The 15160-nt window shown below is 39.0% G+C and overlaps 2 protein-coding genes across 4 annotated transcripts in view; both read left to right on the forward strand.

The window, feature by feature from the left end:
• The window catches only part of LOC107707579 (cytosolic carboxypeptidase 6), a 347536-nt gene that overhangs the window by 260479 nt on the left and 71897 nt on the right, over positions 1-15160 (forward strand). The gene's annotated exons all lie outside the window — the stretch shown is intronic.
• LOC107707580 (BEN domain-containing protein 5-like) overlaps positions 400-15160 on the forward strand; it is a 44620-nt gene continuing 29859 nt past the window's right edge. The window contains exons 1-8 of one of the 3 annotated variants that reach the window (XM_016511656.1): positions 400-776; positions 2337-2458; positions 3748-4120; positions 5660-5808; positions 7848-8061; positions 8437-9330; positions 10174-10282; positions 10407-14124. In XM_016511656.1, coding sequence (XP_016367142.1) covers positions 533-776; positions 2337-2458; positions 3748-4120; positions 5660-5808; positions 7848-8061; positions 8437-8633 — 1299 coding nt within the window. In that variant the 5' untranslated portion in view covers positions 400-532 and the 3' untranslated portion in view covers positions 8634-9330; positions 10174-10282; positions 10407-14124. Of the gene's footprint in view, positions 777-2336; positions 2459-3747; positions 4121-5659; positions 5809-7847; positions 8062-8436; positions 9331-10173; positions 14125-15160 lie in introns of those variants that run through there. The other 2 variants (XM_016511657.1, XM_016511654.1) reach the window with 2 other exon arrangements.

A 15160-nucleotide genomic window follows, 5' to 3' on the forward strand; every position in this document is an offset into this window, starting at 1 on the left:
ATTTTTAAAAACAAATAGGCCTACCGGAACGCAAAAATTCAAAATCTGACATTTTCCAGAACAGGATCCAGCTCAAATTAAGCACTGGCTTCTGTGACTAAACAGCTCAAAAGTGGTAACACATACACAACATCTGATATTACACACAATTCTGGACTTTTATTGGCTATATATATATATATATATATATATATGTATGTATATATATACTGAACAAAATTATAAACGCAACACTTTTGTTTTTGCCCCCATTTTTCATGAGCTGAACTCAAAGATCTAAGACTTTTTCTATGTACACAAAAGGCCTATTTCTCTCAAATATTGTTCATTCATTTCTATTACTATTTATTTATTTTTATAATTAAGGGCAAACTACATTTTAACCCCCAAAATAAACCTCTCGTCACATCTGTTTTGATTAGTACAGTCTGTGGCGACCAGGCTCTGCATTTCCTCAACTGATACGCACCAGCCAGACGGAAGCAGTCGATCGCAGAGGCCTCCCCACTGTCTCCCCCCTCTTTGTGTTTATATGTGTTTTTTTATATCTTTTTTGAGGGAAACTGTCAAGCCTATCCCAAAGATCAGGGACCAAAGAGCAAAAATAATGTACGCTTTCGTGCGTTTCTTGGAGGACGATATGTGCTATGCGTTACCTGTGTCAGACGTGAAAGATTTCCAGCCTGTGCACAAAATAGATTTTGATGATCAGAAGGTGTATGTGGTGCTGAGAGGCGCAGGCCAGCCTGCCAAAGCACACATCCTCGCCCTGGCAGGTGAGTTCTGCTCTTCTCTTCTTATTAACTACGTTAACGTTATAATAATAACCTCCATAAATAACAGAACGCTACGGTATATAACAGCTTAACGGATCATCTGAAATGTCATGCAACTTTGATATAAATCATATTTTCTTATTTGCATGAGCATGAAACATCATCTGTGAAGCATTATATTATATTTATGGCGTAATATGAAGTTACCACACAAATGATCCTTTTAATTTGACATGAGCTGCATGAACATGCTTTAACACGCATGCATTGGGGTGTTAAGAGAAGATTAATGATATAACCTGAGTGTTTGATGTGATAAATGGATGTAGACGGAGAATATGTCATAGGTTTGATGTCTTCTTGATTGTTCTGGTGTTTTTAGCTCATCGTGATTGCGGGGTTTGTGTTACAGAGAGATGTACTAGTGTCTGTGCTTGACAAGCCCAGCAATCTGAATATAAACTAAAGGAAACGCGTGTCGAAAACGTCTGAATAAGTTCGTGAAAGTAGAAACGAAAGATAAGAGGGGTTTAAAGCAGAGAGAGGCTCAGGATGCTAAGCGATTGTTAGCCTGCTGCTAACGCTTCCTTCATTTATCGGCGGTGCATAAGAGCTTAAACGCGAATAAAACCACTGTAACAGTCTTTTTAAACTAATAAAGATACTGAAAAGCAGATATGATAACCAAAAAGTGTACGTTTGTCGTTTTTAACTCTAGCAGCTAACGTTAGGTTACTGTCATCACATTAGCTAGCCAGGTAAGGCATATTTTGTCGTTTTTATTTTTACGCCCTTCAATTTGCTTCAAACCTTACGTCAGCATATTATACTGTTAAATTATAACTTGTCAGAGTATTATGTGTGGTTTAAATCAGTGCTGGTGGCACATCTGTTATCATGTGACACTTCCTGCTTCAGCTCAAGTTATAAAAACCTCCAACCACTTTCACTCCTGCCACTCTTCAACCAGGTCTATTTAGATACATTACTAATCTGCATGTGTGGCTCAACCTGGTCTTACAACCCTGATCTCTTTAGGGAACAGAAGTCTGGAGTCCAGTACAGCTTTTAAATAGTTGCTTCAACTTAAGCGGTCTGCAATCTGTTGTGGCCGACCTTGAGGCTCATCTCTCATACCTGGCCAATGTAGAACTTTTAATACATAGCTAACATTCAAGATCTTAGAATGATGATTGAGGGCATTTTCCACTTGACATGATAAGGGGTTAGGTAGGCACATTTATATGGTCCGTCTTCTCCAAGTGGCCTTGGGTACTTGACACTTCATCACGCGTTGACAGCTGTGACGACCCCGCCTGTCAAAATCATATTGATGCTGCACAGTCAACGTCACTCTGCAAAGTTAAACGCTCCATTAATAGTTTATTGCAACAATAGCTAGTCATCTGTGTCATTACAAGGTTACTGGGAAGATTCTCCACCAAACTCATAAAATGTTTCTCTTGCTGATGTGTCCTTGTTTTAACTGTATCATCATTCCAGAGCAAAGAGATGAAATATTTGCGTCTCTCACTTGTTTCCCCTCCTCTTTTTTTTTAGAAAGCATTGAGGAATTTGAGCACAGTATTATGCAAAAGAAGATGAAAATACCCAAGATGTCGAACAGGAACACAGTGGAGAATCATTTTGGCGAGGAGAGAGTGCCCCTTAGACATAAAAAGGTCGGTATACATGTTTTTAAGAAAGGTTTTAAGATTTGGGAGACTGTAAGACATTTGCAGGCGTGCTGCTACTGGTCTGGATTTGTAGATGGGGAACATGTGGACAGATCAAGAATGGCTCAACAGGGATTTTTTACTGATATTAAGAGTGTATTTTATAGTCCGCAAGCAAAGCAAGTCAAAATACTCAAACATGTTTTGACGCTTGCGGAATTTGTCCTGACATTTCAAACGTTTCAAGCCTGTTGTGTTTAATCTGGCAGTTTTAGCTAGATACCAGAAAGGCCATGTGTTTCACTCATGGGCTTGTTGTGTTTTTTTTTAATGCCATGTCTTCTTAATTGTACAGTCCGTTAAAGTTTACAACTCACTTTTGTGTGCTCTTGCAGTTCACACCCTAATTACTTAGTGTGTTTAATATAAACTGAGTTGGTTAGTTTTCATTTCACAGAACATATGAGCTGGTTCAGCACAGAACTGAATTTTCTTGAGCCAGTTCAGCTCTTACAGTGACATTTATTAAATCTTAAAAGGATAGCAATGTTTTGGCCCATAAGGGATTTTTTTTAGTTATCAGTTTTATTAGTTTTAATTTTATACAATAAAATCAGTAGGTATTATCATGTGTATTGATACTGTTTGATCATTATAAAGCAGTCCAGCTTTTCGAGTTCTATTTTCTTCCAACAGTTTCCTTCCAACCATGCTATAAAAGGAAAGTCACACGAGATGTTGTGTTCCTCCATTCATACCCATGTGAATGCAAGCATATGAGTAGGATTTTGTGTACTAAAGTTCAAGTTTGGTGAACTCTGCCCTACAAATTTGGATAGTAGAAACAGATTTCATCTAAACATCAAAGTTTAACCTCATCACTTAACGTTAACATTTTAATCCACTGGGGAAAGTGGAGTAGATTATTTGTTATTTATAATCTATAGTAATACATTTAAAAAGATATATACACACACACATTAAAACAAAAAAACGATGAGCTACAAGCGAGAAGCTGTTTGGAGAGTCATGTGTCCATGCATTCATGTGACATCACAGTGCTGTGCTGTTCATTTTCAGTGAATTGAAAAGATCAAGGAAATTTAGATTACTTATGAAATTAGCTCTTTAAATCTATGTGGATCTTTGTGAACTGAAAAATTCTCATTAGGTGTGCGAGTTAAAACTTAAAATCTCTGGAGAAAGGTAGATCGATATCCAAAAACAAAAACAGTATATTATTATTTAATTGTACGCAATGTGCACTGGTCAAGATGCTGAATGTTGTTGTGCAGGTCCAGTCACAGGAACAGCAGAGGGCCAGTTCCAACTCCTCAAAGAGCCTGGCTGCTGTGGTGGCACGGCTGGAGAGGAACGCTGTCAACTCCTGCACTGAGGGAGAGGAGCTGGACAGACTCACAACAGAGGAAGAGGAAGAGCAGGACGAGGCCGTGGTGCCTCGCGTCCTGTATGAGGAGCTGGTGCACAGCTACAGGCAGCAGGAAGAGGAAATGAGACGCCTGCAGCAGGAACTGGAGCGCACACGCAGGCAGCTGCTGCAGCAGGCCAAGAAGCTCAAGGAGTACGGCAGTCTGCTGACCGAAGTCAAGGAGCTGCGTGATTTCAATCGACGCCTACAGGACGTCCTGCTCATGAGGCTTGGCAGCGGTGAGATTTGCATGAATTATACGTTTCGGCACACTTGACAAACTAAAGGCCTGTTCACACCAACGCTGATACATGAAGCAGTGTGCAAATGTAAAATATTTGCACCGAACTCGTTGAACAGATCTAATGCAGAATTTTAATTTGTTCGCTGAATCGTAGAAATTCATTGTTTTGATTAAAACCTAAACCTTGAAATTTATCTGTATTGTAAATTTGTGCTTAAAAGGCTTTGACATTGATTTTCTAATTAGTATCACTTTATATTGTAACTGCTTCAAACATGGCTCATCCAAACAGAATTTAATGTCAGAATTATCTATTTTGCTTTACAACCCAATTTAGCTTGTTAGCATTTTTTAAAGATTCATAGAGCTTTTTTTCTCTCTTTTTTCACTTAATACAAAAGCAGAAATGGTTAGTCAACTTTAGAAGGCAATAGTGAGTGAAGTATTTAGTGTCCAATTCAGTGAAGATCAAGGACTTACTGCATGTTCAGACAGCAATTTAAATGTGCTCTTTTGTCATTTTTAGGGCTGCCAGTCAATTAAAATGTTCATCATTTGATTAATTTGATAATTATTTAGCATAGCAAGTACTTAATTAATATTCTGCATATCAAGTAATTAATTATGTCATGTAATTATGTTATTAATTAATCAAATTAATCGCACGCATCAATATTTGCTGAGAAAAGCCTCCAAATGAAGATAATTCACAGTCATTATATCATTGCGGCTGAAAACATTGAACAGACTTTACAAAAAGTGGCTTTAAAAGTCAATATATTGTATTGTCATTTTATATTATTAAATATAAGTCTTTCATCCTGCAATCCACAGCAATCCATTTTGCAGTCTACAAAACATGTTTTTGGCGTCCTTTTGCACTATTTCTAAGGCAATCTTTTACCATTGTTTTTTTTTTTTTTCTCAGAATCTCTTTAATTAATTGTACTAAGTTAGCATGTTAAATTGGCAGCCCTAATAATTTAACATTTTTAATGTTATTACATTTTCCACATAGTTCTGAGCTGCAGGGACTGATAATTCACTCAGATGAAGACTACAGTACAGGCTGCTTAAAGAGGACATAGTGTCCAGAGCGCTCAGGCCAGTATCCCGGCCAGCTGCTGCGCCTGTCTGTGTGTGTGCTTGGGGGGGAACAGACTGTGGTCTGGAGCGAGCTGGTGGAGCAGGCTGAAGATTAGACCGGACAGGGTTCTTTAGGGTCAGACGTGCAGTGCACTGACCGATATTAAAACTCAACAGATACATTAGAGCTTAGTGCGGCCAGCCACCAAGCCAGCTTACTGAGCTAAAATTACCTGGTTGTCTTGAGGCACGGGAGAGCCATGTTTCAGGCAGCACTCCAAAGGGGGCGGGCCAGGACTTACTGCGGCCACACTGGACTGAATTCAAAACTGTCATTAGAGAGCAGGGAACTTCTGCCGTCAACACTTTCTCAGGATTACACTCATCTTTCTCCTGTTAAATTGTGCTTCACTGAATGGTGAGCAGTGTTTTGCTTTGCTTCATACAGAGCCGATGCATGACAATGGCACACAGACAATCAAAGCAGAGGTGGTGGAGCCGATCAGTGAACCACAGGAGGTGTGTCAAGAGGAAGCCAACACTAGCTCCACCCACTCCCCATCCCCGAGAACCGTCTACACCTTCAATGATGGAAAAGTATGTAGTCCTGTGTGTGTTTTTACTGTCTTTTTCAAACATCCCAAAAATGTATGACACCCAGTCTTACTTTATTCTAGCCTTTTTAGCAGAAAAGCCACATATTTAAAATTATATACACTACCATTTAAAAGTTGGTACTTTTTTGGTCGTTTTTTAAAGAAATTAATAATACCTTTTATTCACCAAAGATGCGTTAAGTTGATCAAAAGTGACCGTTACAATTTTTACGAAATCTTACAAAAGATTTCTATTTCAGCTGTTCTTTTACATAAAAAATTCTGAAAAAATGTTCACCGTATCACCATAAATATTAAGCAGCACAAGTGTTTTCAACATCTTACTGACCCCAAACTTTTGAACGGTAGTATATATTATGTATATCTAACACCTCATTCTATATATTTATTAAATAACAGCATGTCAATTGTGATGAGACCTTCCAAAGTTATGGTCATCTTGATTTTTATTGGATAGATTCAAACATTATTCATGGAAGAAATGTGACTTGACTTCGGTCATTAGCTACTCGTTTAACTGTTGTATAAACAACACAATTCAGTGATTTTGCCGATGCTCCTTGTGTTAGCGCAATTCAGTGTTTCTTTTAATGTTTTGCAGTGGTGTATGGTTTGTCTAATTGACTCCCGAAATCCCTTCTACAACCATCCCCCCATCAGTCTCAAAGGGCCTTTTAACCAGAACGCTTGCTGTGATTTTGAGCCCTGTTAGCAGACATCGGGTCCGCATTTTGCGTTCCTCCTACTGCCTTGCATGACAGGGGGGAATTTGTGTTACATGCTGAAAGGGTTCTCAGTTCAAGCGTGAAGAACAAAAGCAAATTAGGCCCTTACACATACGCACACATATCCGGCATTAATTATTTGTACCACAGGAATTGCCCTGAGTGACAGGTAGCCGTAGAAAAGCAAATCTCCTCTAAGTTAAGAGCAGTGAAAGCTTGTCTGCTGGACCAGGGCCTAAAGCACATTAGTTGCATTGGGGAAAAGCCACTGGATCCGAGCCTGAAGACTGCTCAGGGTGACAAAGCAGAAGGCACATTACCTCAGCTGTTACTCACCAGCTGCCCATCAATCCACTTGATGGCTTGTTGGGCTGTGTCCTCCACAGTGTGGCTTAAAAGTCAACACTCTGGTCTGGCATCTGTCAAAACACATTACTGCATTTAATGAACCCAGACACCTCGCCACTGAATTTAAGTGTGACGCGTCTCTCGTATGTGGTGATCGGTCCCTAGATCTCAGAGGGTATGCGGAAGGGTTTAGTGTCGTTGCATACCACAAAACCCAAGGACCTTCACTGGACAGGGTTCCTACAGTCATGGAAAATTTGTCAAAGTAATTTCTATAATAAATAGATATTTTCTGGTTCTGCTTTGCTCTAAAATATTTCATCAGCTAATTATCGCTCCTGAGTAGAGTAAAACCTGGCTTGCAAAACACCTAGAAAGGTCATGGAAATTCATTGGTCAAAAGTTTTTTTACATGTATTTATCTATTTAAATTAATAGAGAGCATTAAAAATGCATTGTTTATTTATTGGTTTAGTTTGTTTGAATTCTGTTCAAACATTGACAGATTTGGTTTATATTACTTGTGCCCTCCTCAAGTATCTATCTATCTATCTATCTATCTATCTGTCTGTCTGTCTGTCTGTCTGTCTGTAGATAGGTAGGTAGGTGCTCAGGGCAGTACTAAATAAAAACAACAATTTTATATGATTTAGATTTTTTTTTTTTTTTTCAGGATCAGCAAGGTTTATGTAAACTTAGGAGCACAACTGTACTACATGCAACACAAACAGCTGTTAACAAGCTTAAATCTGAATCACATAGAATCTTGCATTTCATCCTCCATAAACAGAGCTGTTTAATTCATTGTGAAGGGAAAGCTACCATGTCTCAGACACACTTCGGGGAATAGACCACATGGCACTGAAGTGGCAGAATGTGAAAGCAAAATCTTGTCAGTGACAGTGTGTGTATGCTGCATATTTGAAGAAGAGTCTGTCTCTTGCAGGTGCACTTGGGTGGAGGGATTTGGGTGGAGGAGGAGAAGTGGCACCAGCTACAACGGACACAGGGAGACTCAAAATTCACCAAAAACCTGGCGGTGATGATCTGGGGCACAGAAACCCTGAAGAACCGCAGCGTGACTGGCGTCGCTACGAAGAAGAAGAAAGACGCCCTGCCCAAACCACCGCTTTCACCGAGCAAGCTCAAAATTGTTCGAGGTAAACATACCGTCTTTAAAAAGATTTGTTATTAAAATTAGGTTGGGGTTATATTTCTAGTTCTGCTGATACAAGTTTGGAGAATTGTTATTGTAGAACAAATTTTAGCTTCCAAAACAATTTCATAGAAACAACTAATATCGTACTTAAAACTTCATTTAAAGAAGTTAAACTTAAATATTTTTAAAATGTATGGGGAAAAAAACATCAAATTACAAGGCATTTTTTTTCTGTTTTCTTTGCTAATTTCTAGTCTACTATTTCATTCCAGAGTGTCTGTACGACCGTGTGTCTCATATGGGGGAAAAAACATCAAATTACAAGGCATTTTTTTCTGTTTTCTTTGCTAATTTCTAGTCTACTATTTCATTCCAGAGTGTCTGTACGACCGTGTGTCTCAAGAAACAGCTGACAGTGCAGAGATCACCCAGCGATTATCCAAAGTGAACAAATACATCTGCGAAAAGATCATGGATATCAACAAATCTATCAAGAACGAGGAGCGGCGAGAGTCCAAGCTTCTCATCCAGCAGACGGTGAAGATGGAGAACTTCCCCTATGACGGTCTGTAGGGGGCGCTGAAGTTGTCACCATAGCTCATTCTACTCCTCAAGGACTTCTGGTGGAGAAGGTGCATGTATTCACCGGCGCTGCCAATTGAGATTTCCACTGATGCCCTCCCAAGACCTCTCTGTCTCTTACTCTCGTAGACCCTGTTTTACAGCCTGTATGACAGTTTTACCTCTCTCCGCACAGCCTTAGCATGCTGGTGTGCATTCTGTGAGTGAATGGGGTGGGTTTTTTTAAGCTTTGACGGGGGATCTCGGGGTGGGTCGGATATTATGCCTGATAGACAGGAGCGATCCTTTAAATCGTGTGCGAGAAAAATGTGTTTGGCACATCAGCTTGTGTTCTGTGTCAGAACATGTCCTAATGTACTAAAGAGGTTTCCCTTCAGGAGAAGTCTTCTTGTTTCAGGAGGATGTTTGCGAGGTGTCATAAATGCTGGCTTAGAGTCGGAGTCTTAAGGGGAGGTAGGTCACTTCACAGGGACCATCTGCTAAAGGTACTTAACATAAAGAGTTGCACTTTTAAACAGGGTCACACCCTGCGTCGTCTTAATGAACGATTGATTTAATTAATCAATCTAGGCTTAATTGCTTTCCTGAGATGACTACTGATGGTCTGTTGTTGTTCTTGATGGTTGTTAGGGGTGGAGAGGTCGCATGTAGTCATAGCAGCGTGTGTTTGGAGATAAGCCACAAAAAGGTGAACAAATCATTCTTAAAAGTTACATTTAGACTTTTTACGATCATCAGTAGACTTCTTATGTTTGTTTTAGGCTGTATACTGCCTTCAAGTCCTGTTGGGAAGTTCCTGTGGTTTAAAAGTTGTAATTACGATGACGCGTTTTCAAGTCATTTACACTACTGTTCAAAAGTTTGGGGTCGGTAAGATTTTTTAAATGTTTTTGAAAGAATAAAACGGTAAATTTCTGAAATATTATTACAAATTTGAAATAAGTGTTTGTTTTTTTTAATACTTTTTAAAATGTCATTAATTCCTGTGATGGCAAAGCTGAATTTTCTTCAGCCATTACTGCAGTCTTCAGTGTCACATGATCATTCAGAAATCATTCTAATATGATGATTTGGTGCTCAAGAAACAGTTTTTACTGTTAACAATATTAATAACAATTGTGGCACTTAATAGTTTTGTGAAAACTGATACTTTTTTCAGAATTCATTGATGAATAGAAAGTTCAAAATAATGACATTTATTTAAAATACAAGTCTTTTGAATAAAAGTATTAATTTCTTTTTAAAAAATCTTATCGGCCTTTGAATAGCAGTGTATATTCTAACAAAACAAATTAATTTGAGTAAAATTTGGGGCCTGAAGAAATACCCACCAGTAATTCAGATTTCTCTTTACATTTCATCTGATTCAACTCTGAAGAGAGTATTTAATGCCATATTTTTTGAATTCTTATTATTGCAGATGTCTTGTTGTGTACAAAAGCACCAGAGTTGATAACAATGCAGTAAAAATGACGTAAAGTATAAAATAAGATTCTTGTAAACAACAAGAGCACATCCAATTTGATTTCAGTATACTTGATGGACTAGCCATGGGACAGGAGTTATTGTATTATCGGGTCTACAGAGATGGAGACCACCTAAGACCTTTTACCAGCCGTAAATTGCACTTGGGACGGAGGGTAAGTGGAAATCTGAGCTAGGCCTTTTTCCAGCTGGCAATCATTGGGAACTGTGTTCTCCGTTTTATAGCAAGCTGTGATTGTAATATGAGCTGATATTGCTTTAACTGCACTTTGGTGTGAGTGTGGAGAGATGCCAGGCGCCGTGTGCAGACGTGGGGTAAAACTGTCAGCAGTGCTCGGGAGTTACACATTAGCCTCATCCTTCTGGTCGCACCAACAGCAGGGTCTCTGCTCCAGCCCACCTGTAGAGGGCGCACTCATTAGGGGAGGAAATAAGATATCGTGACAACTTACAATGAGCCATGCCATCCACACTTTAGTCCTTTGTCATCACAAACAGTCTGTGTGGCACTGGCTTGTCGGCGTAACGATAGAAAAAAGACCCTCTTGCAGATTTGGGTTCTTGACTGTGATGCCATATCGCTTACTGTGAATTAACAGATCACAGATCTGCCACGCAAAAGCCTCCCTATTTTTTTATTTTCTCATATTTGTTTTATTTTGTTGTTTTAATCAAGTACATTTATTAGTGGGGAGAAAATTTCAGTGTATATTTGGAATATATTCTCATGTTTTTGAACATGTCATCGTTTGCATCCAGGCTGCACCTTATCTCACTAAGCTTCTGGTTCAAAAGCGAGTCAGACAATGTTGTAATTCTGTCTTTATCTTTGCTGGTTCTTATATAGTTTCTAATCATTACAGTGTATATGTGACATTTCGCTATTAACGTAGATCCTGGGTACTCATATTTCTCAAAGAATGCAGGGCTCTTCACGAATACATCATCTCTAATGACAGAAACCCATATCTTAAATTGATACTATCATGGATTTTTTTACCGCAGGTATCTTGATGCTTCAAGAACTTCAATTTATGAATTTCACCTCACTGTGAGTCATTTGTTACGGAATATCATTTCATTTGGAGTCATTTCCGTCGAGAGGCAGCCGTCGCCCGCCTTTCCGTTCCGAGGAAGTCATTGTCCATCTTCGACAACGTAGCACTTTAATCCTAAGGAGGAAAAAAAAACGTATAAAAATCCATCAATGTTGGCTTCTTTGTTGTGATTTACCCAAGCCAATTAAAAAAAAAAAAAGAAGTCAACATAAACATTTAACAATGCTTGTGAAAAGACGTTCACGAGAAATCATAAATCAGCTATCAGTTTTCTGCCACTCAATAGCAGTTTAGCAGCCATTTGTTTCTCATTCTCTCGAGCCTGTGAAAGCGATTCCTTTTTTCTTTCTTACAGCGACGTACCTCCAATATGTCAAGGTAATTACGGGAGAGAACAGATTGTACTAAGGTTCTTTTGTTCCACTGAATGTCTTTCTCTTCTTTTTTTCTGTAGATATTTCCTGTATTGTGTGATATGTATTGCCACACTTATTGAATATTTGATGTTCCATAATGAGCGTACGTACTGTGCGGGTATACTGGAAAATGACAGCTTTAGGTGTGCAGAGGTTGAATGACAGCCAAACTTTATCATCGGTCCATGTGGTCATACTTTTTATCTGGAGATTTGCTAGGGGAATCGTTGCCTTGAAAAAGACTACAGCATAATTTATTGCTCTTATGCTTTCTTTCTTTCTTTTTTTTTTGCCTCGCAGCTGCGCCGAGACTAAATTCGGGCACGGCGGCATTAAGATCCGAGGAAAATTAAAAATTAAAAGTTTCTTCAGTTGTGAGATCAAACACGTGAATCCCATCAGGGAAAATCCGACTTTTAAATACAATCATGTACAGTATTTATAGGCTAAAAGGCTACAAAAGCGAAGCAGTAGCCTCGCGGAGGCTGTGTTTTTCTCTTCTGGGAGACTGTGGTGAGGCTGGTGCCTATGCTTTCAGTGGTTGTGTAATAGCAGTGCTTAGCTTTGAGCTGGTCTGTGCCACCTCTGGAAAATGGCAAGTCCCGGTGCAAAGCACGTGAGGGATCAACATTTTGTTCTCGGCGTATTGTCCAGGAGACGTTTTGTCATGTCAAATGAGTTTCGTCCAATCTGAATTTGTGTTTGTGTCGTTCTGTTAAAAATAAGCCAAATTCTCAGCAACGGACAGTTTGTGATCAGTCTTATGAATATGAACTTGCACAAAAACGGGCCCTGCTAAGGTTGTCCACAGTTATCTAAGCTAAACCAACAAGAAAGTAACAGCCGGAATATATTTTTCCTATCTCCGTTGTCTGATTTATGTTGTTTTCTGTTTTGTATCAAAAGAGCATTAAGCTTTAGATAATGGATATGGCTGTATTGTTCAATTTGAAAAATCTTAAATCATTTGTTTTTGTTTTTTTGTTCCTTTATGATGCCAAAAAAAGTAATATGCGGACGTTCTTGGGGGAAAAAATAGTTAGTATTGCTTTGGCCTGTTTCACTAACCTACATTCTGAGATTGTCAATCAAATGCTGAGGACCTGCCCACATGCCACAGCAATTCCCAAAACTGCCCAGTATTCCGCTATAGCAAGAACGGCAACTTCCTGTTGCGCTCACACTTTTTTCATGCTCACGATTACAATAAAGGACCCTACTCAGAGTCAGTCTTATTTAACAACCAATATTCTCAGCTCTACTAGTGAAAGAAATTTATTTTTGATAAAACACAAGTTCAGGTTATTCTTAGTCTGAAAACAAGCATGTAGAGTCACAGTCCTACCTCATTGCTGCTCATCGTCTGTGTTCCTAAGACAGTCTCGCCACCCTCGTACCTCGTTCAGAGATATATATCAGTCTGTATGGTATAGATTCATGTCAGATGTCGTATTTTACTCCCTTAACAACTGTGTTAATGTTTCTGTGGCAGTAGATGGCGTTTACTTGCAGTAATTACATTTTTATCCCATTGATGGTGCTACAGCAGGCATGGGTTGTCTAATCTGTGTCACTTACCTCAGATGGTGCTAATTTTTCTACTTTTCTGGAGGTCGTTCCGCTTTGCATGAATTAAACTGGTTAATGTTCATTTTATAGCAGCAGGAATTTTGGGATAAAAATAAAGCATCAGATTAAAGAATCTTAGGAATTGCATCCGGCATGTCGTAAAAATTTAGTTTTTCATATTTCGAGTAAGACATACCTCTCTAACAAATTACCTCACGTACTCCGTTCCAAATTAACAGACTATTAAAACCGTGCACGCAGGATCTTTCCGTGGCCATATAACCTTGTCTTTATTGTACAATACAAACCTGATGCTGGAGTAAGAAACCTGATAATCCAAACCATCTACCTAAATATTACTGGGCAGTTGACTCACACAGCAATGTGGTCCTCAGCAGTTAATGTGAAAGTCAATCCCACTGTAGAAATACAGTGCAGCTAACATGGTAGTCTTACATTTGGTGGTGGTGGGGATGATATTTTGCAGTACGTTAACTGTAGGGTGTTTTCTTAACTTACCAAAGTGGTTCCCTCCCAAAGAAACTCTTTGTTGTTGTCATTAAGAACTGTTTGGGAACAAAGCCTCCAATTTGCATTTCAGTTCAGCGAAAGCGGTCTCAGAAATACGGGTGTGTTGAGCGCCTGACGCTCAGCAGAACGTAAATTAGTCTGTCTACGAAAATACAATCAGTCGCATGTTTCCATGACATTTTTTATTAATACAGACAGTTGATTCATTTAGAGTGTTTAACGTGACAACTGAAGGCAAACTGTGGGATTTTGTTAGCGAACACTTTCCTGTCAAGACGTTTTTGATGATTGTGTGTCATGTGAAGCGAATATGTCATGGGCTTCATGAACTGACCTCAAGACCAGAGAGTGAGTTCGGGAATTGATCGTATTGCATTTAAATCTGAACATTTTGCATTTTCATTTAACTTTTTGTGTCTTTATCATGTCTGTCATCTCTTCATTCTTGCTGCTGAATAAATATCTAGAAACCTATATATATATATATATATATATGTATGTATGTATGTATTAATCAATATTTTTCGGGAAAGTCGCTGATGGAGAATGCCGGATGAAATAACTGTGAACATGCTCTCTTTCAGGTCTGCGTTTGTGGGTATTTTCTTTTGATATGGTCACATACTGGTTAGTATTGGTTTTACCACGGAGTCTTTTGATATGGTCACATACTGGTTAGTATTGGTTTTACCACGGAGTCAGCGAGGGCTGCTGTCAGCGGGATCTTCTTTCTCACAACAGTCCCTGTTCCCCATACGTTAGGTCTGCTTTACTTGCACACAGATCAAGCCTAAGCCTGGACTAAAAGGACTCTCAGTGGAGAATTTTTATTCATACTGTGTTTTTAGGCTGAACCCAGCTTAATTTCAGCTAAACTTGGCCTCACTGCACCTTGAGTCTGACTCCACTGGGACTCAAACAGAGAACAAGGATAGAAAGACAATGGAAAGCGAAATCAAATGTTTCCACGTGAACCAGTTGCACTCCTCACCTGTGCACAGCTGGTTTCGCCGGTTAACATCAGTCGTGTGTGTGTGTGTGTGTGTGTGCGCGCGCGCGCGTGTATGTATGCGTGTGTGTGCTGCAGTCTGAGTACTCTTGTTCAATGTACAGATCAACAGAATAAATTCAGACTTTTATTCTACAAACAAACCCTCTCAGTGTGAGCTGTTTCTTTTTCACACAAAAAATCTTGAATTGATACTATAACGTAGACAAGTTTTAAGAATAAATAAATCTTTGTGACCTCAAACTTTAGAATGGTTATATTTATATATATCATGTCTAAGAGAGATAGATAGATCTATCTTTAAGCAACAGCGTTTTTAAGCATTTTACATTTACTGTATTAAAATAACTCAAGGCAGTAACGGTTTAAACAATATATTATACCTTGCCCTGCACTAATATTGGCACCCTTGGTAAATATGAGCAAAGGCGGCTGTGAAAATAAATCTGC

This window comes from Sinocyclocheilus rhinocerous, unplaced genomic scaffold, assembly GCF_001515625.1.
Source record: "Sinocyclocheilus rhinocerous isolate Xijiao unplaced genomic scaffold, SAMN03320098_v1.1 scaffold1166, whole genome shotgun sequence".
NCBI classification, from domain to species: domain Eukaryota; kingdom Metazoa; phylum Chordata; class Actinopteri; order Cypriniformes; family Cyprinidae; genus Sinocyclocheilus; species Sinocyclocheilus rhinocerous.